The following is a 27,446-nucleotide window of genomic DNA, read 5'->3' as shown; positions in this document are numbered from 1 at the left end:
GACAGCGAGAGCGGGGAGAGGGCCCGGCCCCTCACACGCACCGTCGCCCCGCCCCGCCCCTCCTCTGACTCTCGGCGCCTGCGCGTGCGGAAGGGGCGTGTCCGCGGCGGGGCGGCGGCGGGCGGCCTCTGATTGGCGGGAGCGCGCGCGCTGCCCGCCGGGGACGCGGCGCCGCGGGCGCTGATTGGCGGGAGCGCGCGCGCTGCCCGCCGGGCGGGCCGTGCCCGCCGTGGGTCCCGTCATTCCGCGGGCGGGCGGCGCGGGGCGGCCACGGGGCTGCCGCCGCCGCCTCCCCTCACCGCAGGCGCTGCCGGCGCGGAGCGGAGCGGGCCGGGCCGGGCCCGCCCGGGCCCGCCCGGCCGCCGCGGCCACCACCGCCACCATTCCGCCCCTACCCTCCCACTGCCGCCGGCCCCCAGCTGCCACCATGCAGGAGCTCATCGCCAGCGTGGACCACATCACGTTCGACCTGGAGCTGGCCGTGGAGCAGCAGCTGGGGGCGCAGCCGCTGCCCTTCCCTGGCATGGACAGTGCGTGTGGGGTCCTTCCTCTCTGGGTGCTGGGGCCGCTGGGACTGTGAGGCTGAGGAGGCTGGGCTGGGCTGGGCTGGGGTGGGTGGGAGATTTCCCGGGATCTCAGGATCTTCCTCGGGTCTTATCCTTAGATCCACCCAACTTCCGCTTTCCCATGAGGTGTCTGTCCTAATCCAGATGTTTTTGTTTTTTACTTAACAAAAACTCTCGTTAGTACCTAGCCACGCTGGAAAAATGAACGCTGAGGTGCTCATGTTGAATAAACATCACTGTCCTGCACAGTACTTTATGTTTCCCCTTTCATCTCTTGATACATGAAGCATTTTGAATGGCAGGAAGTTCTCATCTTTAGATTTATCTGTGGCTGAGTCTCTAAACCTTTTCCTTCAGTCTGACACAAACAAACTCAGGAGACTCGTAGTTTGCTGGATTTTTTTGGCTAGTCTACTAAAGTTTTGTTTTAACTCCCTTGAACATTCCTATTGGTCAGGATCACCAAGGGATAACATGCTAATGGTTGTTTCGGGCTGTTCTGGTTAAAAACTATAAGACTGTTAAGGCCAGGACTGTAAGTAAAGGGTTCAGGAGTTGGACTTCAGTGATCCTTGTGGGTCCCTTCCAACTCAGAATATTCTGTGATTTATTGACATGATTGACTTAATGGCAGAGGACAACCTAATCAACAAAACCAAAATAGCCGAAAAACAAAACAAGCACCACCAAATCTCTGCAAATTCCCCTTGGTGCCCCCAAGAAAATTACAGATATTTGTGAAGGGCCAGGCTTGAACAAGGAAAGTAAATTCCTCAAACCAAAATGCTGCTTTTCTTTCGATGTTGAGGACCAGATTGTCTTTCTAGGGAGAAATAATTAAAAAGTTGCCACGAAGCTTTGTTGAAATTAACTATATTTCCTTGTTCTCCACAGAATCGGGCGCGGCTGTCTGTGAGTTCTTTTTAAAGGCGGCATGTGGAAAAGGCAAGTCATATGGAATGGTGGAAAATGCAATTATTCCTGCAGGGTGGACGGGTGAAAAACAGATTTTCTAGCTCTGTTTATAGTACTCTTGATCAGTAAAGCTGAGGGCATAACACAGATAGAGGATATAACTGAAGGATGTTGGAATAACTGCAGCAGCTGGGAAATAATGGTATATTTTAAAGACATTGGGAGGTGAATAAAGAAAGCTGCTGTTAAAGGAAGGTGTGAACTTGCCACACACAGACCTTGCTGTGGATGTGCCTGTATTAATTGCTGTGGTTTACAGTTGTCAATAGTAAGAGCTGGAGGCTGTTTCAGAGGGTTACACAAGACTTTTTTTGGAACTCTCTCTTTTGCTGTTGTCACTTAAGGCTGAAATCACAACTGATGTCTTCTGAAACCCCTCTTGCAGAGGGGCACAAAGTGTTGCTGTTGCCCTGTTCCTCCCTGTGACATGTATTTGAATTGTTCTCTTCTCCCTTCTCCTTGCCCCATCCGTCCTTCCACAGGGGGCATGTGCCCGTTCCGACACATCAGTGGGGAAAAGACAGTTGTTTGTAAACACTGGCTGCGAGGACTGTGCAAAAAGGGAGACCAGTGCGAGTTTCTGCACGAGTATGACATGACCAAGATGCCTGAGTGTTACTTCTACTCCAAATTTGGTAAGTAACCCCTGCTTGTTGTCCTTTGCTGGTGTGGGAGTCTGGTGAAGAGGATCCTGGTACATCCCTCTCATCCATCTTCAGAGCATTCCGGTTCTTCCGTGTGTGATGAGGTGTTAGATTATCATTTTTTTCAGATCTGCTTAGTCCTTCACCTTATTATCCACCCAACTTTGTGACATATTGTAGATGTCTTCACTCTCAAGAGCTCGTCCCCTTTGCAGGAAGAGGGGGGAAGTTCAAGTTTTCACTGAGTTTTATGCCTTATGTTCATTTTTTGGGGTAAGAGATGAGTAGGCTGAGCAGCTGGTCTTTGCATGACTTATTTTGGGCAGTTGATGAGCAGCAGAGGGCATGGGGGTGCAAAACTTTTATGCACTTGCTTTCCAGCTCTGGAGATCTGGACATAATGAGGCAACTTGCTGCCAGAAACCTACAGTCTTGTAGGTTTCCTTGGATTGAGGTTAGTGTGCAATTTGTAGTTTCTCCACACTTCTGGTGCACTAAATATTTGGTTTTTGTTATCATGACTGCTCTTTCAAATTTAGTTTCCCCGTTGTTTTTAAAAGCACACATAAATTATCCAGTCTGGTAGAACTTTACTCACCAGGGATGAATCCTTGGTGTTCTCCATGTAGGTTCAGACAGGCAGTAAGACTGTTGTGCAGTAAGAGTGTTGGCAACAGCCCTGTGGGAGCTACACGATCCAGGTGATGTTTTGAGAGTCATTTTGAACTCAGACCTGCACCATTGACTGAGAAGTGTGTTTGCCTTTGGTACAGGGGAATGCAGTAACAAAGAATGTCCATTCTTGCACATTGACCCGGAGTCTAAGATCAAAGACTGTCCCTGGTATGACAGAGGCTTCTGTAAACACGGTATGTACCTCACACAGCTGCTGTTTCTGTGGCTCTAAGTCAGGGGTGGGGTGTTGCTGTTCTCTCTTTGCATGATCTGCTGGTGTACTTGCTCTGCTGAGTGCTGGGGTAGGGATTTATGAAATGGAGACTGCTGAGCTCTGTATTGCAGGTCCCCTCTGCAGACACCGGCACACTCGGAGAGTCATTTGTGTGAATTACCTGGTAGGATTCTGCCCAGAGGGACCTGCCTGTAAATTCATGCAGTGAGTATGCTCCAGGCCTGGCCTGGAACCTTCTGTTTCCCTTGGAATCCGGTAAATGTCAAATGAGGGTGCTCCAGTGCTTCCCAATGGCTTTGGAGGTTTGGCCAAGGTTTAGTTTGGCCAAATTTGTACTCATCTGAGGAAAGAGAGACTATTTACAAGAACATGTAGTGACAGGACAAGGGGGATGGTTTTAAACCAAAAGAAAGTAGGTTTAGATTAGATATCAGAAAAAATTTTTCCCTGTGAGAGTGGTGAGGCCCTGGCACAGGTTGCCCAGAGAAGCTGGGGCTGCCCCATCCCTGGAAGTGTCCAAGGCCAGGTTGGACAGGGCTTGGAGCAACCTGGGCTAGTGGAAGGTGTCCCTGCCCCTGGCAGGGGGGTGGAACAAGATGAGCTTTAAGGTCCCTTCCAGCCCAAACCATTCTGTGATATGAGGCAGGGTCTCTCCAGAGAGCTCCCAGTAAGACTCTGGAGTGGTGATTAGATGCTGTCAGTGCAGTGGGATCACAGGGTTTTATATTCCAGAAGGCTTCACAGGCAGAGGGATGTGTTACACACATGGAAAGAGAAGTGGGAAGGGGGAGGTCTGTTTCCTGTGAGCCAAATTCAATTGGCTGAACGTTCTGTTCTTTGGATTTACTTGACTGAGCTGATGCTAAAACGTTGGGATATGATTTGAGAATCAATTTTCTTGTTTCCATCTAAACCAGCCCTCGGTTTGAACTGCCAATGGGAACCACAGAGCAACCACCACTGCCTCAGCCGACACAAACACAGCAAAAGGTACACACTTCCCCTGCCTCCCCCACACGCCTGCCCTCAAGCCTTTCCCACAGCACTTTAAAGTAGAATATATTGTCCAAGTGGTCAAAATTGGGCACTCAGGCTCTTGGGTCTGGAAGGGAGAATTAAGGAGTGAGCACCATAGTGATGAGAGCCCCACAATTGTTCCAACTTGACACGGAGATCTGGTCACAGAACACTCCCACGCGACACAGGAGCACGTCACACGTGGTTGTGCAGCAGTCTGCCAGTTTGTGTAATCTGTGTGACATCCCTCCGTGATGGCAATGATATTTTAGCAGCCTAAACCTACTCTCCAAATCTGCTTTCAGAGAAAAACAGGATCTCTGGGCTTTGTAAGGCTCAGTGCCTGATTTCTTCTCTCTGGTGCTCCAGCTGGCAGAGCACCCACACACAGATTTGGAGGAAAATTGATCATTTGACATTATGGGGTGCTCTTTTTCCCTTCTAAACAAAATAACAACCACAGAGATCTTTATCCTTGATGCACTTAACGAGTCAGAACTCTTCTCCAAACCAACAGAGGACACCCCAAGTCATTGGAGTCATGCAGTCTCAAAACAACAACAGTGGGAACAGAGGACCCCGGCCCCTGGAGCAAGTCACCTGCTACAAGGTAATTCAGAGGGGAGGGATGAGGAGGGAAAACAAAAGGTTTTTTCCCCACAAGCCCCAACTCCAGCACTAGAAAAGGGCAAAGGATCTTTCTGTTCCATCAGCCTTGGCAGTTACATCACTATATGTGTCAACTCTGCCTGTAAAAATCACTGTGATTGGATGGGGGTATTAAATGTCTGAATCCATTTCACTGAAGACCTTTAACAACTGCTTATTATTTTACCTGCAAGCAAATGACAGATCTGGAAAATGGTGTTGCACCAGATATTGGCATTTCTCTGGATATTCTCTGAATGGCTTTAAGGTGCAAAGTCATGAGTCTGTTCATGACTTTCTCAAGTTCAGAGGCGCTTTGCTCTGTTTAATTCAGGATAGCAGATCAGGAGAGTCCCCACAGCTCTCTGATGTAGTGTATATCAGATGGAGTAGTCTTGGAACCCTCAAATGTTGAAATTCTCCTTGTGTTTTACAGCCCTTTGCTGTTTGTGGTTGTGAGTGTTGCTTTGTAGTGGGTTATAATAAAGTGGCATCACTTGGCTCCCAGCACAGAAGCGGCTTTTGCTCCAAGGTGTGGAAGCAGCCCATGGATCATGTCCCTTGTGACAACATATTTCACTTCACCTGCTAAATTCTGCACCTGTGGAAAAGCTTCCAAATGGGAATAGTTGCTGGCTACCTTGATAAAGGCAGCTAGAGGGAAAAAACTGTAACTGTGTAGTAATTCCTGTCTCTCTTTCTCTTGCAGTGTGGAGAAAAAGGTCATTATGCCAACAGATGCACCAAAGGACATCTGGCCTTTCTCAGTGGACAGTGAAGGAGCAGAAGGTGCAAGGTTGCTGTTGCCACTGAGGAAAGGTTTCTGCCTAGCACTATGTCTGGAGCTATTAATCAGGTTGTTTTTTAATGCCATTACTGAAAGAACTGGTCAGAGGCTGGCTGCTGCTAAGCAACATTTTTGTAATTGTCTCCAATTTTTTTTAAGTTTTAACCTTTTTAAAACCGATTTTGACCTCTGCCTGTTTTCATTGAGCCCTGATGAAAGGTAGATCTAAAAGCCAGTAGATAAACCAACCCCTTACTGGTGCAGCACCCCAGGTAAACACATCTTAGGCCAGTGTTTCTTTGAAGTATTTTCCTTCTGCCACTTCTCTTTGGGGAACCTTCAGCGTTTCAGCCTTCCCTGTGGAAGCAGGAAGACTGACTGGGAAAAATTAACACTTGCAATGCCTTCTCCTCAGTGAGAAACAGGGATTCTGCTGTCCTGTAGCTCCTAAACAGCAAAGTCATGTTTCCAGGCCCAGCCTGGTAAAGCTTGTCCTGATGGCTGACGTAACACTTCAGGTACATCAGGCAGTAAAACTCGTGTCCACTTGCTTTGTTTCTGTGCTTCTTGCTGTACTGAAGGTTAGAAATTAATCTTCTGGGTGAGAACTAATCAAGGGGAGAATAAATTGGCAAAATCTCTCGGCCAGACAGTAAGGAACAGGACAAAAATCCTAATAGGAAAGCTGCATCTGTGCTCAGTTTCCATTTGCAAAAAGCAAGGAGGGAAATGAGCATGTCTTGAAGAGCAGGAATAGAAGAGCCTTCTCTCAGCCCCCCATCATCCAGCTCACACTGAGCAGGGATTCCCACAGCCTAGAGAAGAGCAGGAAGTGGAGCTGTATCTTCCTATGGAACACTGCTTTTAAAAGTGGTAGAGATTTCTTTTGAGAGCAATTTTTTTGCAAACCCAAACCCCATTTGTTTTGAGAAGACTTATTTTGAAAGGGCCAATGACAAAAAATGTATTAAAAAAAAAGAAAAAAAAACATTTCCCCCCCAGTGTGAGCCTTACTGATTCGACCCCATCTCTCGTTTGCTGCCTGCCTTTATACTTTGTTTTTATTGAAATGTACTGATGGCAAAAGCTGGCTGTGAATTTATTTTTCTTTTAAGAACAAGGTGATCTGGCTTGATCTGATTAAGAGAAGTGAAGAGCCTGTGCTGGTGTGAATGACTGGGTTATTTCACTGTGGAGTCAGTCACTGCAAGTTTCAAGTCTAAGGTCAGACACTCTTTGTAACACTTTGTGCCCCCAGAGGCTGAACAGTGGCCAGGCTGAGATGTGTGAGCTTATACCCACTCAGAAGGACCTCCCAGCTTTAGCAGTGAAAGCAGGTAGAGTTTTGATAGAAATTCTGGGTTATCTGAGGCAAGGAGCATTACAATCCCAGTGACAGAATGAGAGTTGCAGACCTGTCTCATCTCAGACAGTGCTCTGCAATGATGGAAAACTGCCCAAATACCTACAGAGCCTGGAGACAGCCTCAGAACCAGAAACACCAACATGCCACCTAAAGCTCAGACATTCTTTCAAATCAAAACACATCCTCTCAGCCAGGAATGGCCAGGAGGAAGCGCTTAGTTTTATCAACCAGGAAATCAGTGGCAATAGTTCTCCCAGTTCATAATGCAGTCCAAGGAGCAGATGCTTTCCCAACCACCTCTGAACCTCCCTGAGGGGTGAAACTCCGAGAATGCACAGTACAATTAACAACTCAATTAAGGAGAGTGTCAGCTCAGGAAATGTAAAGTGTAAGCACTTTATTATTGGTCACAACAGCACAGATTTAACATGAATAGTTGTGATGTCTTCTGTCAGGGTAACTGTGCCAGCAGCCAGGGCTGTTCAGGAGCTGTACCTTCACCTTGTGACACTGATGGTGCCTCAGTGGTATTTCCTGCGCCGGTCGTGCTCTGCAGCAAAGCACAGCAAGTTAATTTTGTTCAAGTCACAAGGAAGAAAAAACCTCACCACACCTGAAATTACAGGCAAGAAAGCACTCTAAAAAACTCCCTGAACATGTATTTTCTAAGTCCTGTCAGGTCAGACAGGCACCAAGACCTAAACTTTCTTCATTGCCAAGAAAATACTGGCCAGCTGGTAATGTACCAAGTAAACAATCAAGGTTTCTATGCTAAGTTTGTTTACCCACAGTCTTTCATTTTATTTTTAAAAGCAGCAGCAGATTGTTTTTATTACCCCAAGCAACCTTCCAAGCTGCCCTGCACACACAGAGAGCCTGGTTTTTACTTACTGATGTGACTGTAGCTCCAGATGTAGCTGAGAACAACATACCCAGCCAGCACCATGGAGATACCCCCGAGGCCCCCCTTCTTCACATTGATGTATTTGTTGTAGTATCTGTCATAACCTGGGGAGGAAGAAGAGTTTTCAGAGCGGCCAGATGTGCTGTGGGCTTTGCTGAGTCAGAAAGAAGCGGCCTGGATTCACAGAACTTAAGGAAATTGTTTCCAATGAAACACATCTGAAAGTCTCAGAAGTAAGTCTGGGAGGAGGCAACCTGTGCATCAGTTGAGCAAGGTGATCTCAAGTTAATAGCCCTAAGCCTTAAAAAAAAAAAAAAAAAAAAGGGAAAAAAAGTCATTTATCATTTTTTCCCCAAACATTATTGTGACTTTCATGAGCTCAGGCTACTTAGGAGTTATCTAATTCTTTCATACTGGTGTATGTACGTTATGCAGACACTTGCCTTTGATATGTTGAGTTTAAATCTACTTTGATGAGTTCAAGCTGCTTTGGAGTTCTCTAATTCTTCCGCACCATTGCATATACATGATATACGTACATATGTGTATTAGCAAATGCAAACTCTTGCATTTGATATTTTGTGTTTGGATCTGCCTGAATGAGATCAGTACCTACAGCAAAGGACACCGGTCAAAGCTCTTCCCAAGTGATTTTAAGTGCCCTGTGTCCTTTTGTTCCATCTGCAGGGCTCAACTGCTTTTAAAAATTATTTTTTATTGACCTGTGATGTTGGGAAACTTGGAGATTTTCAGCCAGTGGGTTCAGGACTAAGGGCATCCCATTTCCCCTTTCTACGAGAAGGAATTATGAAAACAAACCTCTGGTGAATAATGTTCACGTGAGAAACAAATTTACAGATAGGAGAACGAGGTGTTACAGGAGAAACTGCTCTGGGAAGGCAAAGCCTTCCGTGGAGCAGCCCCTGCGCTGCAGAACCGCCTCCCCCGCCCGAGCCAACATCCACTCCGGCAGGCAGAGATGCTTGTGTGCTGCTCTGCTCTCTCTGGCTCCGTCAGGAGAAGGGATTCAGGGATTCTCGCCCTCCGCGCCCCCCTCACCTCGTCGACAGGCCCCCAAGATGCCGCCGGGGGTGAAGTCCCTCATGGCCAGCCAGGAGGGCAGCTGGCCCAGCTTCACGTCCATCAGCTTCGTGTCCTTGAGGAGAACTGCGGCGGGGAGAGGGAGAGAGCGGGGTGAGAGGGGAGGGAGGGCAGGAGGGGTGAGGGGGCCGCGGTCACCTTGGAGCCCCCGCACTCACCCGGCGGCTGCGCCATCTTGGAGTGGCCGGAGCGGCGCGCGGGGCACCACGGGAGGGAGGGCGGGGGGACCCGGATGGGGCGGGGAGGGGGCGGCGCCATGTTGGGAAGGGCGCGGGCCCCTCAGGGCGGGTCCTGTGGTGCGTCCTGAGCTAGGGGCGGGACGCGGAGTATCGAGTACAAACTGAGGGGGGGGGAAGTTCAGGTTAGATGTTGGGAAGAAGTTCTTCCCTGTGAGGGCGGTGAGGCCCCGGCCGAGGTTGCCCAGAAAAGCTGTGGCTGCCCCATCCCTGCGGTTGTCCAATGCCAGGTTGGACGGGGCTTGGAGCAACCTGGGATAGTGGGAGGTTGCCCTGCCCATGGCAGGGGAGTGGAACGAGATGATCTTTAAGGTCCATTCCAACCCCTTAAAACTCTTATGATTCCATGATCTCCTCACTGGGGGTCAGTTCCCAATGGGGGCTACAGGCTGAGGGCTGTGTGAGGGCACTGCCAGCCTGGCACCGTCCTGGGCTGTGGCGTTTTCCCTCTGGTCCTGCTCCAGCAGGTCCCCTCAGGGGATGCCAAACAACTCCCTAGGGTGTTTGTTCTCTGATGCCCCAGGGCAGTGCCTTGGACAGTCCCAATGTACTGTGTGGGGTATCAGTGCCCTCCTTGCTGGTGCTTCATATTGTGAGAATATATAGGAAAAATCCACAAATCCTCATCAGCATCATCACAAGACTCTATCAGCAGTACCACTGATGTCCCACAAAAGAACTTTTGCGAGTGTGTTGTGAAGTTGCAGCTCTAACACTGTAAATGTGAGTTCATAGACAGTATATAGACAGTATATACTGCAACATTTGTTGTCGTTTATTGTACTGTAAGAAATCCCATTTTGGTGCCCATTCTGGACTTTTCCCTGTGGGAAAATACTGTGTTCTACAAAAGCTCCTTGGGATGGGTGTCAAAAAGAGAGGCTGGGTCATTGGTATGTGGTGTAAGTAAACCTGCACAACCAGAGTGGTGGAAGAGTTAATGTGTGGATAAAGACAAGATTTGCCTTCCTGCAACGGGAATCAAAATGCCTGAGTTGGAAGGGCCCCATAAAAGATCATCCAGTCCAAATTCTGGCCCTTCATGGACACCCCAACAGCCCCACCTGTCCCTGAGAATGTTGTCCAAACATTCCTTGAGCTCTGTCAGTCTTGGTGCTGTGCCCACTGCCCTGGGGAGCCTGGTCAGTGCCCAGCCACCCTCTGGGGGAAGAACCTTTTCCTTATATCCAGCCTAACCCTCCCCTGTCACAGCACCAAGCCATTCCCTGGGTCCTGTCACTGGTCACAGGGAGTAGAGATTGGAGCTGCCCCTCATGTGGAAGCTGCAGACCCTGATGAATCTCCCCTCAGTCTCCTCCAGGCTGAGCAGACCAAGTAACCTCAACTACTCCTCATACAGCCCCTCTAGACCCTTCCCCATCTTCATAGCCCTCCTTCTGATAGCTTTATATCTTGTATTGTGGTGCCCAATCCACACCCAGGATTGGAGGTGAGGCCACGCCAGCACGGAGCAGAGCAGGAAAGAGCCACCCAGATTTATCTCATGTTGTCCAGAGCCTTTCTGGGGGGTTTAGTGCTCACAGACCCCCAGAAGGTCCGCCCTGAGCAGACACAGACCTGCAGCCCTGGGACCCAGCAGGTGTCACTCGCGGGCAGAGGATGCAGCCGCTGCAGCGATGGTCCCCATTTAGTGACCTCTAGAGGCTTCAAATCCTCCTTTACAGGTTCGTAACAGTGTCAGGGTTTGTTGTTGTTGATTGTGCCGAAGCTGAAGAGCAAAGTGATGCAGCAGCAACCAGGGAGCAGCCGTCCCCCGCAGCTCCTGGCAGGTCAGCCAGCCCCCCAGCTTTCCCAGACATGAAATATCCATCCCACAGAGGAGTGTTAGAGCGGATCAGAGATGAAAACTAAATTAAAGACGCTGAGGGGAGCCCACAGGGCTCCTACATAAACTCTAATCTCTGCAGCTTTTACTGCTCTTAGGTCACAGAGTCTTATTCCACATGCCTCCCTCCTGCCACTGCAGGATTCTTGGATTAGAATCTGCAGGGTTGTGTTACCTGGTATTAAATCAGTTGAGGTGTGGCACCTGTGTTGTCTCAGGAGATATGGCACTGTGTCACACATATCACTCAGAGGCTGGTCTCTGTGTCCAGCTTCACCTGCTCTTTTACCAAAATTATTTTATTTACATTGAATAGTGCTCTCCCATTACATAAAAATAAAAGCAGAAGGAATAGATTACTACCTCATTTTTTTAGTTCAATTAATAACAGAAAGTAAGAGTATGAAGGCATAGTCTGCCTGATCACCTGAAGAAAGGCTTCCAAATTTAGACTCTGTTAAATGGGTTAAAAATCCACTCATTAAATTATCTTTTATTTTATTAGTGAACTTTACCGGTAACTGTCATTTTATGGCTGAAGTGTCCCCTGATGAACTACTATGTGGCCTTTTTACAGTACTTACAGAAAATCATGCTCCAAACTATCTTCCTTCATTCTTGCAAGGCAACCTATTGTTTTAAATAGGATTACCCATGCAAGGCAGACTAATTCACCTACAGGAAGAAAGCCAGTGGTGGGGACCTCATTTTAAGGAGTTCTCTGCAGAGCAGAAAAGCTCAAACTGCCCGTAGCAAGATCAGGGGAAATTTGGTTTGTTAGGGTAGGAATGGAAATCCTGAGTGAGGATCCATCTCCAATGCAATCAAAGACAGCAGTGCCCCAACCCTGGGCCTGGGCCGCCTGCTCTGGCAGCGTGAGAGGAACAGGGCTGTGTCTTTATGCCACCTTAACCTGACCCAAGCAGGAAGAGTGAAATGGTTCAGATGTGCAGGAGGTTTTGCAGCACATTTCCTCCCTCTGACCTGTGCTGCTGGCCAAAATTCAGGGTCTGGTTGGTTGACCCAGATGGGAGGAGGAGTGACAAAGGAAAGTGTTTCTGATGTGTCTCTGTTTGCTTGCAAGAATGCTCACAGCCCTTCTTTCCTAAACACAGAAGAAATCAGGCATTGAGGGCCAGTTTCCTTGCTTAGAGCTCCAGACCTGCTCCTGGCATCAATGTGACCCCAAATCCTTGTATTCAGTCCAGGTTTTATATCACTGATTATTCAGGCTCTTTGAAGTTTCCGTTCCCTGCCTGTTTCAATGCTCCATCTTTCTGTCTCTTCCTCCACCTGAACTGTAGAGTCCATCCACATGTGACCTTCTTTCCTTTTAATATCCTACCCCAAACTGTCCTCCCAGAGCCTTCAGGTTCTTGAGTAATCTTATAATGTGGGTGGAAATAGACTTAATGTCTCCTTCAGCTACCCTAAATAAAGGAATGCAGTTAAACCTACTGATTTCAAGAAGGTTTAACCCAACCTCTAAAAATAAAAGCCTAATGGAGTGTTGCCCTGAGGTTTTCATCTCAGTGAAGACGTCTCTGGAAAATGCTGTGAAGTTCATAAGTAATGGCATAGAAATAATAGAAGTAGAAATAGAAACAAACTCAAAATACACAGAGTATTTTGCAAAAGACATCAATGGATACGAAAGAGGTTTCCTTCCTCCACTAACAAGAGTAACACATAATATTGCAGCTTTCAGTCCAAAGATTCAGTTGTGGCCTGAAAAGTTAAGTAACACTCTTCATTTAAGTTGCTGAAAAGGAGAAGTAAAAAGCACAACTTCAAAAAACAACAAAGCAAACAGCCTGCCTCAGAGGCTGGAATCATTTTTCCTGTTCTGTGTGCTAACTTTTGAAAACTCAGGGTCTCACCTGGGTGGTCAGTGGTACTGTAGTAATGTGCAAACACACTGTCCATAAGTGTGTGAGGTGGCACAGAGTGGCCTTCAAGAAGGCCAAGAGATGAGGATTTACCTAAACAGGGGTCCTGCCCCTATAGAAACTGATGACAAAGCACCCAATGCTTTTAATAAAGGATCAAACCTTTGGTGGCTTGTGGACCAAATATGGTTCTGAAACATGTGGTTTGGCACAGGATGCCTCTTGGCTCCAAAACACTCATTTCAATCTGATGTCTTCCCACCAGCACAGGTTAAGGAGCTGTAGCCATCAAGGAGAGAGAAATCAAGAGCTACTGGCACTTCAAGAACACAAAAGAGAGATGCATGTTTTATCAGCCAGTAATTTGGAGAAAAGGTATCGTCCCAGGTTGCTTGATCCAGTCAGTTATTTTTAATTGTATGAACTGGTATGAACTGATGTGGTGAGAGCAGGGTGGCTGCCGAGGTCTCAACCTCATTCATCTAAAATTGTGCTTGCAGTGGAAACCAGACTCAGGCATTGAACAGGACAAGAAAAGGGTATGGAGTCTGGAATCTCTTCCATGGCCAGAATTCCTCAGGAAAGTGGTGAATTGCCTTGCAGAGATAATAATACCTAGGGATTGACATGGCAAAAGCAGTTGAGAGAATTAACCTGTGATTGCAAGCAGATTGCTTGCTCTGTGTTATTACAGAGCCATTTTCCTTTGTCAACCTCAAAACACTTTGCAGAGGAGATCACTTACCAATGATTAATAGTTTAGTATGTACATAGTTCTTTTCTCCTTCACAGCACTTGAGTGTTGATGCATCTTCATGCTCCTCTGATAAAATATGTAAGGTAATGTTATGATTATCTTTTCAAGTGGAGAAATTTGAGCCCCGAGTTTAGGACCGGGGAAGGGGGGGATTCCTCCCTCCTCCTTTGGTCCCATCTTGCTTGTATCTGGTGTCACTTACGAAAGAACCTTATTTTGTAGGTCTTTGATCAGCCTGCTGGTTAGCTAAATATATACCTGTGGGGAGATAATTACATGCTATCAGTAGTAAAGTGTACTAAAATAATGTACGTTAATTAAAACACTTGCAAAACCAAAGCAGGAATTTTCACAGAGATAAATCTGATGCAGCAACAGCTGTATCTGAGGCTGCTTCCCAGAGACAAACATGAAAATAAAGCCAGGGACCAGTAAAAACCAGTTTCCTCGTGCTAAAAAGAGGAAAGATGTACCCACAGGGAAGGGCACGGTGGTGTCAGTCCAGAAAGGCAGGGCTGAACACACCTTCCATCTGTGCAGGCAGATCTGCCTCCCTGAGCAGGGGGAAGGCTGGTGTGATGAATCCCATCTCATCCATGTGTCTGTTTGGCCAAGTGTGAGTGGCCCAGCAGGAGGGCTGTATAAACGGGCCTCATGTTATCGGGGGAGAATTTGGAGACTAATTAAATAGTGTGACAGAGGCTTAAAAAAATCACCTTGTTACTATCTTTGAATCTACTGTCAGTTCCTCCAGCACAATCCTTGTACTTTTCCTCTCTTCCCACATTTACATCTGATGAAAATGCTCAGCACTTCCATAGCCTTGCATGGAAATTGTCTCTCTGACCTTCCCAGCTAAAGCAGTCAATGGCTGTTCTCCCTCTCCTACTTTGTGTTTTGGAAGAAGATCAGTTGCTGACCTGAGTCTTACTCAGACCAGAGGCACTGGTGGTTTTGGGATATTATTGTCTCCACAGCCCTGTGGCATCTGTTGATGGTGTTTCCTGCAGATCTCAGACCACAACCAGTCTCCAGTTCAACCCAGCACATCTCCCCACTGAGCACTGGAAGGGTTTGTATCCCAGGCCTTCTGTTTCTTCCTGACAGCTGCAGTCACTTCACCTGTGACAGGAAGGAGACACGAGACTGAAGCAAGTGCTCAGGAGCCAAGAAGCACAACTGCCCTGGAGAGGCCTCAAGTGTTTCACCAATGGGTGAGATAAACATCTTCTTGGAAGATATACAGGAATCAGAAGGTTTGTGGGGCTGCAGAGGGAGAGCCACAGCTCAGCCCCAACCAGGCACTATATGTAGCCCAGGCCTTCCAGAGAGTTAGTCCATGCCTCTTTCTCCAGTCCATGGATGCAGTTACCATTGGGATTCATGGCTGTGTTGATTAGTTGGTGACTGAACTGGTGAGATTCCTGCTGTTCCATCTGTCCTCCCTTTTCCCAGTGCTCTGTGGTGCAGTGGATGCACAGGTGTCTGTTTGCATCATTCTCTCCTGGCACAGATCCCTGTGGTTTTGTTGTCACACTTCACTTACAAATAGCGATCCTTTGCACTCTCTCCCCAGTCTGCTCCAGATCAAATTCTAGCTCTTTCCAAGGTAATGAAAGTGGCATAACAGATCTGTCTAATCAGGCTTGCCTAGTGGCCATGTTATCCTACACCTCCTAAAGCCAGGGTGAGAGGGAGATTCCTCTCTAAAGATCAGCTAAAAGTCGGGTGGGATTTCAGCCATGCGACTCTGACATTCAGGCGGAGCACGTGGGCGCCCCCTTCCCTCCTGCTCTGCAGCTGAGCTGGGAGGGATCGCAGGGGACCGGGACAGGGGAGCGGGACAGGGAGCCAAGCTGCAGCAGGAAGCATTCAAATGTATTTCATTTCAGGGTGACCTTTAACAGGTGTGGATTTACTGATGGGGAGGGGAGAGGGAAGTAAGCAAGGGATTAAGGGGACTTTACCCTCCCTCTACTTTAAGCACCAGCTTGCACAGCATTCCAGTACTGTGAGATGCAATTTGTGGCTGTGTGGCTTTATATTTTCTACGTCCTGGGTCCTGGGCAGGGTCGTGGCTGTCCCTGGGCTTTAGCACTGCTGGGTATTCAGTGGAAGGTGTGTTGTCCTGCCAAGTGTCTCAGATATAAACCTGGGGAGCAGTTTGGGGGAGAAAAATCATCCTCTTCTCTTCAGTGTAAGAATTGGCATTTAACTTATAGTGGAATTGCACAGTTCAGGCAAACACAAGGTGTGTGATATATTCCCTGGGTGACTTTGCCTGGGGATCTTCTCTTCCTGATCCAGTGCTGCTGTGTGTTGTTGAAAAGCTGCTTTCCTCTAACCCAGCGCTTGCTGCAGTTCAGTGATGGATTAAAGCAACTCTTCATTTTCCTTATCCCTCTCTGAGGGGAATTGTAGAGTTTAATTAATGACATTTTGTAAAACATGATGAGATTCTTGGATGATAAATGCTACACAAATGTAGAGTATTTTTTAATGAGCTCTGTATGACGGCTGCAACTAAACGCTTGTTTAATCAAACTGATCAGTGCTGCAAAAAAAATCCTCGCCCTGCTGCTCTCAAACAGAAATCAAGCACTCTGTCTTTCATGGGCTATTGGTTTTGAGGATCCCAAGGCATTTTTCAAAACTTTAGCAAAATAAAAAGGCAAGGAGTATATTGATATATCTATATTTTATATAACTTTCCCTTTATGTGTGCAGTTTAGATTATATAACAAACCCCTTGGCAACAGGGAAGGGAAAGATCAGTTGATGGTGTGGCAGGATGTCAGGGGTATGTGTCCCAGCTCTGGTTTTACCTGGCCATGTCAGACACCAGACTTCTGGCACTCTGTATTTTGTATTTTACAACTTTCCTACAGCGGTAGGTGTGTGTAATTAGCCTGGCTGCAGCTTCTCCGGGGCTCCTTCCTGAGCAAACGAGGTTAAAATGAACTCTGGGAATGTTGGTCTTTGTCACACTCTGCAAGGTAAACCTTCTCGGGGAAATAGACGTAGTTTCCATACTGGAAAGGTGTAAGGACAAGCATTTCTTTTGCTGGAATTCAGTGAGGAAGAGTAATTTCTTGAGCTAAAAGACCTGCCTTGGGCTACTTGGGGAGTAGAACTTCAGCTGTACACTTCCTCCAGAAAGCTGCTTCTCCTGCTTTTGGAATGCTGAAGTGTCAGATCACCAATAAACAAAGGAGAGATATGACTTGAAGCAGCACTTAGAGCAAAGCCTGGAAGGAGCAGTCTACAGATTTCCATCCAGTGATGACACAGCCCAGTCCTACAACCTTTGGGATCCAAGGATGCTCTCAGCAGAGGTTACTATGACTTCTGGCACTGGTGGTGTGGGACTGAAATGGTGGCAGCAGTCAGATCACCTCTGTACTTCATCTGCACTGCTGTTTCCTTAAAGCTGTTGCTTTGCAAAATTTGCCTTTTCTGGACCTCTTATAATCTCTGCTGCTTTTGGCCAGATGGATTTTTCCTTAAGGGGAGAAGAACAGGAGGAGAATGGCGTCTGTATAGATATTGGCTGTCTGTGCTGGGAAGGAAAATGAAGGCAAAAGAAATGAGCTGTTGAACCCATGGTGTTGTGAGAGGGATGAGTGAGACATTTTAGGGAATAACCAACCAATCAGCCAATCTCACAAGCAATTTGTCTTTCCTCATTATAAGGCAACACCATAGTGGGAGAAATGCAGAGCCATTCTTCAGAAGATTTATTGCCCTGTAGCATCTGCGCGAGAAAACTCCAAGTGCTGAGTAGAGCAGGAAATTGGAAGTAGATTGCACAACCTGCAATTCAACAAAGTTCTTGGATCTTCTGTGGAAAGAGAGCGCCGGAGTTTCAAAGCTGGCTCTGTCCCGTCAGGCTTTCTCGGTCCTGGGAGAGGAACCAGTGTGGGTTTGATTAGAGCTGATAGAGGCTTTCTCATTTACTGGTCTAGCTAATAAGAGCATCCCAGAGTACTGCTTTAACCAGAACGGAGGGAAATACTTCCCAGTGCTGTGATGGATCTAACTGTGCCTACGATTAGTGAATCAAATGCACTGCTGTGAACTACTGGAGTTTACAGGACCTCTGACAAGACAGGGGTGCCTGTGTTCCCTGCTGTGAACATAACTCTTTACAGCCCTCTGTATGTACAGCATTTTCTCAGAAACCAGCCTCAGGGACAATTATACATTAATAGCTACTTCTTTCAGAAGCAGCCAGCCCTGCTCCTGAGAAACAGCTATTTTCAGGCAGTCTTGTTCCTGAGGAACTGCTATTTTTAGTGGGTTCTATTTCTGAGGCAAAAAAAAGAAGAAGAAGCCATTTCTGTATCCCTCCACCATGGCCCAGACCCACTGGCTGTGGTTGACTTGCATTTTGCAATAAACATTTCCTCTTTATATCTCAGTAGCCTGAAGAAAGTGGTTCTCCAGCCATTACAGAGAGCAGCAATCTGAGCTGGGGATAATTATGCAGGGAGGGCTTGTGGGAGGCAAAGCTGTGCTCACATACTATAGATTCCATTAGAAGGAGTAGGGAGATGTAATGGGGCTCTCCTGGGAGATGCAGGACTTTTAGATACCTAATTTGGAAGTCCGTTCTGGTATCCATTTTCAACATCCCAAGAGTAATGATTAATCCTGTACTCCAGGTTTCTCTGAATCAGTTTGTAGCTGTAGTAAATATGGGCTGAACACAATAACGTCACCGGTGCTCTGGGTAAATGACTTGAGGCAAGAGAAGCTCAGGGTCTGTGGCCATTAACTCACTGTGCACAGTCATCTGGCAGCGATTGCAACTCAGGAATCTGCCACTGAGATAAAAGAGGCTCCGTCAGAGCTGAAGAATGTGGTGTTTTGCAATATAAGTATCTAATATGCTGAAGGCCCCATAAACGCACCCCAGCAATGCCGTGTTCTCATTCCTGCAGCATCCCAACAGCATGGACCCGGAGATCTTCCGTATGTTCTTGCGGCCATGGCCTTTCAAGGGGCATTTGGGAGATGTAACCACATGAAAATTCCAGTAATACCTTTTTGTTATTCGCAGATTTAATGCAAATGCTGTGTCCTGACACAAGGGTGAAGTGACTCTCACCATGCTGATGCTGTCCTGAATTTCAGCAGCGCCCGTGCAAAGTTCATCTCAGGTGTGTTATGATCTTTTCCCTGCAGCTGCTTCTGCCTCTGGTAACTGTGTGGGTGAAGATAGCAAATTTGGATTAATTTTGTTGCCCAGAGAGGTTGTGGATGCCCCATCCCTGGAGGTGTTCAAGGCCAGTTTGGACAGGGCTTGGAGCAACCTGGCCAAGTGGAAGGTGTCCCTGCCCATGGTGGTGAGTGGAACAAGATGGTCTTTAAGGTCTCTTCAACCCAAACCATTCTGTGATTCTATGAACAGTGGCATCAGCAATGAATATACACTGGAACCATGGCTTGTATATATTAGTAGATCTTTTCTTGGCAGGGTGTTGCTATTCGGATTCAACAGAATCAGCAGCTTTAGTCTTTGAACAGGGTCATGGCAGTACTGAAAAAAAGCCACCCATCCTTGCTCTGGCACTGTTTGCTCAGGGGCGGCTCTCTAAGACTCTGGTGCCCGTGTGTGTTTGTGTGTGTGTGTGTGTGTGGTCTGAAGGTCACTCTTTCTGGGGGAGAGGTTCTTCTTTCCTGTCTGAGTGAGAAGGGGAGGCTGTTAGCAGTTCAGCCTTGTAAGCAGTTTCCCTTCTCTCTTGTGCAGGCAATACTGATGAAGTTGGTCTGTAAGTGAAGATTATTTATCTTGTTTTTAACCCTCTGCAGGAGAAGAACTCGGTTGTGCTTGTCCTGCAAAATCAGACACTCCTCCTGCCCCTCTTTTTATAAAATATTCTTTGTATCCTCCCATCTCCAAGAAAAGTCATTATCTCTGGATAGTTTCTTGAAACCCAATTGCCTTTATATTCTGGTCATAAGCAGAGCATTGTTCAAAGTGGGAGTGAGTCGTGGCTGCTTTTATCACAACGAGAACCCATTATTGGCACTTTTCCCTTTTTACTGCTTCACTAGAGAAAGGCGGGCGAAAAATGGGACAGAAATCTAGGAAATGAAGGGTAATTTACAGTTCACAAAGGAGCAGTAAAAATTAATTAGCTGTCTGAAGATCCATTCCAACCTGGGCCTGGAGTTCGTGCCAGCTCTCTGCGTTGCATAAACTGGCTGTGCTGTGCTAGGCTGCTGAGATCAGGCTTGTGCTGTGAAATTGAGGCTCGTTGCTGAGGTAGAAGTCCTTTAGGGCATGCAAAATGTGTATACACACCTAATTTGGTGTGCCAAAGAGACATGATGCTGCATATAACTCAGGCCATTACATGCTCAACTGGCTACTTAAGGTGTTCACTATTAGTTGTCACAGTAACTGCTCATATAAATTACTGATGCAGTTATTCAAGTAATTTAACACTGAGCTCCTTTGAAAATCCAGGCCTAATTCCTCCTCTTTTTCCGTGATGGTGTCTGCATGAATGAAACACACTTTACACACCATATCCATATGGTCCAGTTCCAAAAGGGGACAGAGCCCCAGAAGGATCAGGGAGGTGACAAGACAGTGGCCCAGCTGGGCTCTGGGCCAGTTTGGTCATGCTGTGGGATGCAGGAACTGAGCAACTCCAGCATTTTGCCAATCATGTTGCCAGCCCTCCAGTCAAGCCTGAGATCCCCACCTGGAGAAAGAACTTCACAAATCAGAAATGTCCTAAATTGGATCCTTTTTTGGTGCATAATTTTCAAAACTGTAATTTCCATTTGAGAACTATTTGTCCTGATCCTGAGCGTCAGCTGAACTCATTTTTTTTCCCTGTAGTTTAATTTAGGCAGCAGATGCCATCAGAATGTTAATGCCTTCTTAATTCTCACCTACATGCTTTTATTCTTATTAATTTTGTTATCTGGGGCTTTAATATTCTATTTTTTTCCAGCTTTGATCAGTTGAAATAATTTGATGGCAGCATTTCAACAGGGCTTGCACTGGGGAAGTGTGTAATGGTGCATCACCAATGTGTGTTGCTGTGTATCCTGCAGCGTGCTCAGCTGTTGTACTGCGAGAGCATGAATCATGTGATGGTTTTAGGTGATTATAGATGAGGCCTCACTTATCCCTGCTGTGAACAACTAGAGAGGGAACAAGCTTTAAGGGCAGTTTCCCTGGTTCGGGATTTCGCCCGGTGCAATGAAGGGTCGGCGATCCAGGAGTGTGATCCCTGCCTGTGGAAGTGGAACTGAGCTTGCACTCAACGTGCTTGGACAGCTGCCCGGGCACAGCGGATGCTTTCAGTCAGCACCCTTAAACCACTGGTATGGGGAGGCGATGGAGCTGCCCCCACAGCACTCCCTGCTCCCAGCTCAGGGGCTCGGGGATGGCCCTTTGTGAACAAGAGCCAAGGGGAGTGGGGCAGAGATCATTCCCAGCTGGGATGAAGTGCTGGAGGATGCCCCCTCTCAGGACCAGAGGGCAGCAGGAGCTCTTTGCAGAGAGGCAGGGGTGGATGGGTTCATTGCTGCTCCCCAGGCGATGCCAGATCCTGCACAGGACTGTCTTTCTTACTTGGGTGCTGTGAGGCAGAAGGTTTGGCTGCTGAGACAGATTTAGTGAATGTCACCAAGGAAGGGATGTTCCAAGCTGTCTAGAAGTAACAAAAATAAAGTTAAGGATTGACAGAGAGAATGAACGGTTTTACTAATTTGATCAAAACACTTCTTAAAGAAAGAGGAAGAGAAATGCCCAAATCCCAGACAGTTTCCCTCCCTCCTGTCAGCAGACAGAGGCGAGGCCTCAACAAACTTTACTAGCTACTTTGGTACAACTTTAACTGGTAAAGAAGTTGTTTTTCCCAGCAAAGGGTGAGAATGACCCAAATTTACCTATCAGGAAGAAGTAGAGAGGAGAAAGGAACTATTTGATCCTTTACATTATGATAAAACTCTGTTCTTAATGCACCCACAGGTGGGTTTGGGGCAAGCAGCTGGAAGGTTTCTTTATCACAACTGAAAGATGCAAGATGAGGTTTTCCTAGAGAGACTGTTCCCATCATGAGGGAAAAGACAGAAGAGAAGGACAGAGATGCGGATGAATCAACATTTTCCTGTGTTTCTTCTAAAGCCCAGTTTCTACAGTGAGTTCTCACATGTGCATACTTAGTGCTCCCAATTGGCTTTTTCTACCCTTAAACTCTCCAATGTGTCCTAACAAATCTGAGTCTGTGTGTTTGCAAATATACCTTTTCCTAATGCACTTCCAAACATGTCTGAGTCGAGTCCCACCCCAGATGTGCCCTGTATAGGCTGTTAGGAATAACTGGCTGGTCTGTGAGGGGCTATGCACCGGATCTGTGCTCCAAGCCAGGCAGATTCCAGCCAGCACTGTGTGCTGTGAAGTGCTGATGGTGTTTGTTGGAGCAGTGACTCCAGACCAGAGCTTGCTTGTGTCCGGGCAGTCTGAAGGGTGACTGAAATGGTAACGAGCTCAAACTCGTGAAGGAAAATCTCTGCATTCAACAAAAGACTGCACAAGGCAGGGGCCTGGGTAGCAGCTGCATCCAGCAGTGTGGTGGAAAAAAATCTAAGCAGGGTGCAACTGTGGCTTTCATTTGGGCAGATGGAGTCCAGCTGCTGATGGGATCAGGGATGGGACAGCATCCTCTGGAAAGCTGGGATTAAGATACACAAGCGGTGCATGCAAATTAGGCATGAGATTATGCACACGAGAAGCACCACGGTCTTCTGGTATTTTGGTTGGCTTCCAGGTTCGGATTTGGAGCCCTTTATTTCTGGTGCATGAAGGCAGCAGCTGATGTGCTGAGCCTCAAAAGATGCCTCTGCCCCCGACGTCCGGATTCCAGCACGGCCCAGTGCAATGGCAGCCACACACTCAGCACAGGCTGTTCCCCCCCTCCATAGCCCCTCCACAGGAAAGTGGATCCCTCTGCAAACCATTCCCAGCTTGGATAGAGATGCCAGAGGACAGAGTTCCAGAGGCCAGGTCCTTCCACAGGCTTTGCCCTGTCCATCACCCATTAAGAGATGATAGCTTTCTGGCCGATGCGACCTGCTGCATGACACATCCGACATTGTGTGTAGGACTTGAAGAGGTCGATGAGAGCTTTCTGAATCATTCATTGCCCGCTGAAGTAGGTGAGTGACTGCTGTTGTCCTTATCCTTTTAGAGAAGGATGCTCAAGCACAAACAGGTTAAGAGATTTAGTGAAGGTCCCGAAGGAGGAAGCATCACAGCTCAGAAATAGTGCTTGGTCCCATGCTCAGACAATTATTTTTCACTTGTTTCTCTCTGAAAATCATGTACTAAGCTTTAGTGTTATTAGGGCTGGTCAGCTCATGCAGCATAAACACCATAATGTGAATTTAGTATTTTCCGTTGTTTTTTTGGTAGTCCATGAATCAGTCCCAGTTCACCAGTTTCTGCTGTGTCTCCATGATAAGCTTTCTCTCTTGGTCAGTGTTCTGTGTGCTTGGTTCATTCAGTTCACATGGAGATTTTTTTTTGATCTTGTTCTGAGGAACAAGTCTCTTTTTAAAAACAAGGAAATCCTAAATCTTAGATTGCTGCTAACATTCCCTGGGGCTGCGTGGAAGGATTTGTTCTTTAGGCTTCCTGAATGGTTTCTTGGTTTTCAGGACCTCTCGCCTCAGTCATGAACAATGTTGTTATTTGTGTCTTTATTGCATCCAGACAGCGACTTGGGCACCAGTGGTGCAGGTGCTGGACAAACACTGAGGTGTTTGTCTTCAACTGGGTGGTCCTTGTCCTAAGGAACTTATGAGATCAGGGTTTGCAGTGTGCTGCAGGTCAGGTCTGTCTTCATCCTTCTGGCTCTAGTGCAATGGTGAGAGGCAAACAGAGGAAAGAACTGAGTGGAAAGAAAGTCTTCTGCCTGAGATGTCCATCTGAGGTAATCCCGGGATAGTGGGGAATTGAGGAATTCATATATATACACTGGTAAATATGTATAAATGAGGGATTTGAAGAGACCTTCGGTCTGTTTGGGAACAACTGCAATTCCTGCTAAATAAGACAGCAATTCATGTGGCAACTAGGGTGGTCTTGATTTTTAACCAATAAAAGAACCAGACTCTTGATCCCTGGATTTTTCTGCAGTATCTGTTTCTTTCTTCTTCTTTTTCCTTTTCCCAGCCAAATGCTCAAACATACCCAGAAAAGCCTGTTCTTTTCCCAGCTGGCTGCATCTCAGTGGAGAGAATCTGTGGCCCTCTCCCATTTCAGGCCTGTTTGACCTTGCCTTGTAACCAGATGTTTCACTGGAGAACGTACACTTGGGAGAGCCTGGGTTGCATTCAGCTGCTGGTGAACTCTCTGCCTCGGTCAAGCGGCTGTAAACAAAACCAGCCCAAGAAAAACAAAACCTTTTCTAAACTGGGTTGGCCAAGGACAGAACTGAATCCAGAGATGCAGATGGCCATTAGCGTGTTGATGAGGCTGCAGAGAGAAGCTCATCTGCCATTCCTGATCTTCAACCGTGAGTTTCACTTAGCTGAGGGACAACAGCAACAACTATTGTTCCCCTGGTTTCCAGGAGTTTGGAGATGCGTGACACACAGACCCCTTCCAGTGCTGCCCAAGGCATGTCATGCTGTTTGCAGCTGTCCATGCATTTGAGTAAGTTCTTGGCCAAGAGCATTTAGAAACTGATGGCTTGGTGGCATGAAAGTCTCAGAAGAAGGACTCACAAGAACACCACAGGAGAATGATACATCAAGGACATCCTGTTTCTTTGAGAGGCATGTTGGGATTATTTCCCTGGGGTTTGTAGACAGGCTTTCTGCAGAAATGGTTGTATCTTCCACACTCGACTGGGAGAAGCTGTGAGCAATTTCATCTGAGGTTCAAACTACAGCAGGAGTTTAGATTGTCAGAACATTTTTCTTCAAATTTGGGAAGTGGCCAACCCTCAGGGTTCCCATTTTGCACAGGGTGCAGTGGGGTGCTCATTAGCTTAGACATGGTGAGAGCCTCACTTGCAAGATGGGCTCTATAACGGCATGGGGTCCCCTCATCCTGTAGTGAGAAGTTACAGGAGTTGGGGACAGCTTGGTTTGGACCCGGGGTTCAGATCTGAGAAGGCTTTTTCCATTTGAGTTGTGCTTGGCCAGATTAGAGGACAGAGGCAAATTTGCCCCAATATCTCTGAATGGAATCAGATCCTGAGCCAGAGCCATTCTCCAGTGAAAGGGTGTATTATGCTGAGTGGAGATCCCTGGGAGAGGGATTTCTTGGCGCACTGATCACTGCTGTATGAGGGAGGATGGAGGCCTGTGACTGAGCACTGTACACACAGAATTGTGTTGATATCCACATCAGTGATTTCTCCTCCACAAGGGTCAGGCTTGCCTGTCCCTGAACATCTGCTACCACTCAGCAGACATCCACCACTGTGTTATTTATCCAATATTCAGTATTCCCTCAGAGGAAAATTTGCCATCTTCTGTGCCTGTTTGTATACTACTGCACTTTCTACAGCCAAGTACCAGCTTGCTGTAGGAAATGTTGAGGTGACGTGGCTGCAGGCTGTGGCCAGTTTCTCCTCTGATCCATCTCTGGCCCCATAAATCATTTTTAATAACCAGAGTGCTCTTAATGCAGCAGTTCTAATGTGGGCTAGATCTGTTTAACCTAATCTGAGTATTAAAGCTGGTCACAGTGATATCTGAGCACCTGTGACTTCCTCAGACCAGCTAGAATTCAGGACTGAGAAGCCAATGGCTTTTCCTGTCCACGTTGTACTGGCACATCCCTCTTGGAGTGATTAATCCCTTCCAGGCATTAGGGTCAGTTACACCAAGGTAAGAAGTGATGAATGGGGCCATAGGGCAGATACTCCTTTCAGATTCCCAAATAAAAGAGTTTTCAGACTTTCCAGACCTTGGCTTCAGCATCTCAGGGAGACATTCTTCCTTTGCAAGAAGCTCTTGGGGTTGCATTGCTGAGCCAGCTGGGCACAAGGAGAGAGCTGAAGAGAGGAAGGGATCTGCTAACACTATTTTGCCCTCTGTGCTTAGAGCGACACTTCACTACGTTTTAAACATCCGCTTCATCATTCCTGCTGTCCGATATCCCACTATGGCCCCAGCAAGAGCTATTTTAATCCCTCATCATTCATCAGGAGCCCCTTCCTGTTCCCTTTCTATCTGCTCCTGCCTGGATGTATGTGCATCCCTCCGCTGCAAAATCCCCCGTGGTAGCTGTTGTCGGAAAGGTCACCCAGGGATATTCACAAACAGCAGGTGTAAAATTAACAACTGGTGTGATTCCAATCATCTGGCAGGAAGGAAAACATTGGACAATAGGTAGAGCCAGGGTAAAGTTTCCAGCTGAAGGCTCATTGCCTGATATAGGATGGCAGATTGGTGGGCTGGGAACTCTCCTAAGAATGTGAAACCGATATGGTATTAGCAGCCCCCCTGCCCCTCCAACACGATTGTTTTCAGCTTGCTCAAAAATATTTGGAAATGTTACCGAGCAGGACGTGTGGGTGAGAAGGCATCTTCCAGCCAATCAGCCGAGTACATTGCAGCCCTCCCCTTGAATTTCAAGCTTTTGTTTTCCCTGATGGAAGGGAAGGTGAATCCTCCACGATTAATTTAGGGATATTAAAGCATTTTGGATGAGTTCCTGCAGCACACTAACAAATGGTGCTCTCAAGGATTGCGGAAATTGCGGAGAGATGGCAAGATAGACGGGTGGATATATGCGATCGATACAGATTCTGACACCTTATCATTTTTGTTAGTGGAACTGATTTTAGCTGTGGGAAACAACGGGAATTTCACTCGAAAATGGCATCTGGGTGGTACAAATCTTCTGGGGGCGTGAATGGAATGGTAGATCCTGTTAGACCTTGACTAATGTCAGCAACCAGAACGGCGATTTGAGTCTAGGAGCACGGGAGTAAGATTTACTGTGGTGTGGATGTATCCAAGGAAAGTTGGCACCACTGAATGCAGTGAAGACAATGGAGAATGACAAAGGTTGTTGAGAAGTTTGGTTTAAACCACGGTGAGCTGAGTTGTTCTGCAAGTATTGAAGTGAGTGCCGTAGATGGTCCCAGCGTGGAGAAAGAGTTCGGCCAGAGGTTTTAATTAACACACAGCCCTTCCTCTGCTGGAGTTCAGTGCAGAATTCTGGTTTTTATGGAGTAAAAATAAATGTATGGGGATTGCTGCACCTCATGAGTGCTACATCAGTGCCTACAGCTCTCCAGCTTCTTTAATCTCCTCTGCCCCTCTCCTTCCCCACTCTCAAAGCTCTCAGTGTGACATAACATCCTTTGGAAAAATATTACCACATCACAACCAGAACTTGTAGGCTCCTGCCCAGCTCACACAGCGTCCCATCCTCTGTGTGAAAGCTTTGATACAAACTCTGTCCGCCACCACAATAATTAGTCCTGAAACAGTTCTCTTGCGGGTCTCTGAGCCTATGTAGGGATCCCATTGCTCTCGCTTAGCAGGGATATCACACGTGGACTGTGCTGACAGAGGGCGCTGGGGCTGAGGGGGGGTCTGATAACGTGGCATACCCCTGACACACGTTGTCAGCAGCTCTGCCATCGCCAGCGAGAGCAAGGGGGAGGACTGGAATTCTCCCGTTCAATTGGGCGAATTTGATACCTTCTCGTTCTTGTGTCCTCGTGGCTCGGCCACTTGACATTTCTAAACATTCTCAAGCAAGTTCACTGGAAAACTATCCCATGTCAGGAGCTGGTGATGTCAAGG

The 27,446-nt window shown here is 47.2% G+C and overlaps 2 protein-coding genes across 2 annotated transcripts; one reads left to right on the top strand and one right to left on the bottom strand.

Moving 5' to 3' along the window:
• The first annotated feature begins 254 nt into the window (after positions 1 to 254).
• On the top strand, positions 255 to 6,708 carry CPSF4 (cleavage and polyadenylation specific factor 4). The gene is made up of 8 exons (XM_017823207.1): positions 255 to 530; positions 1,461 to 1,511; positions 2,024 to 2,176; positions 2,959 to 3,054; positions 3,206 to 3,299; positions 4,013 to 4,085; positions 4,630 to 4,722; positions 5,470 to 6,708. The coding sequence occupies exons 1-8, from the start codon at positions 428 to 430 to the stop codon at positions 5,536 to 5,538; spliced, it is 732 nt and encodes a 243-aa protein (XP_017678696.1). The 5' UTR covers positions 255 to 427; the 3' UTR covers positions 5,539 to 6,708.
• A 572-nt stretch (positions 6,709 to 7,280) lies between these two features.
• ATP5J2 (ATP synthase, H+ transporting, mitochondrial Fo complex subunit F2) lies at positions 7,281 to 9,158 on the bottom strand. Its single transcript, XM_017823208.1, has 4 exons — positions 9,077 to 9,158; positions 8,877 to 8,984; positions 7,805 to 7,921; positions 7,281 to 7,463 (listed from the first exon to the last, which is right to left on the bottom strand). The coding sequence occupies exons 1-4, from the start codon at positions 9,090 to 9,092 to the stop codon at positions 7,435 to 7,437; spliced, it is 270 nt and encodes an 89-aa protein (XP_017678697.1). The 5' UTR covers positions 9,093 to 9,158; the 3' UTR covers positions 7,281 to 7,434.
• Positions 9,159 to 27,446: the final 18,288 nt, after the last annotated feature.

This window comes from Lepidothrix coronata, unplaced genomic scaffold, assembly GCF_001604755.1.
Source record: "Lepidothrix coronata isolate B3197 unplaced genomic scaffold, Lepidothrix_coronata-1.0 Scaffold101, whole genome shotgun sequence".
Taxonomy (NCBI): Eukaryota; Metazoa; Chordata; class Aves; order Passeriformes; family Pipridae; genus Lepidothrix; species Lepidothrix coronata.
The sequence above is the reverse complement of the archived record's forward strand: the minus strand, read 5'-3'. Positions and strand labels throughout refer to the sequence as shown.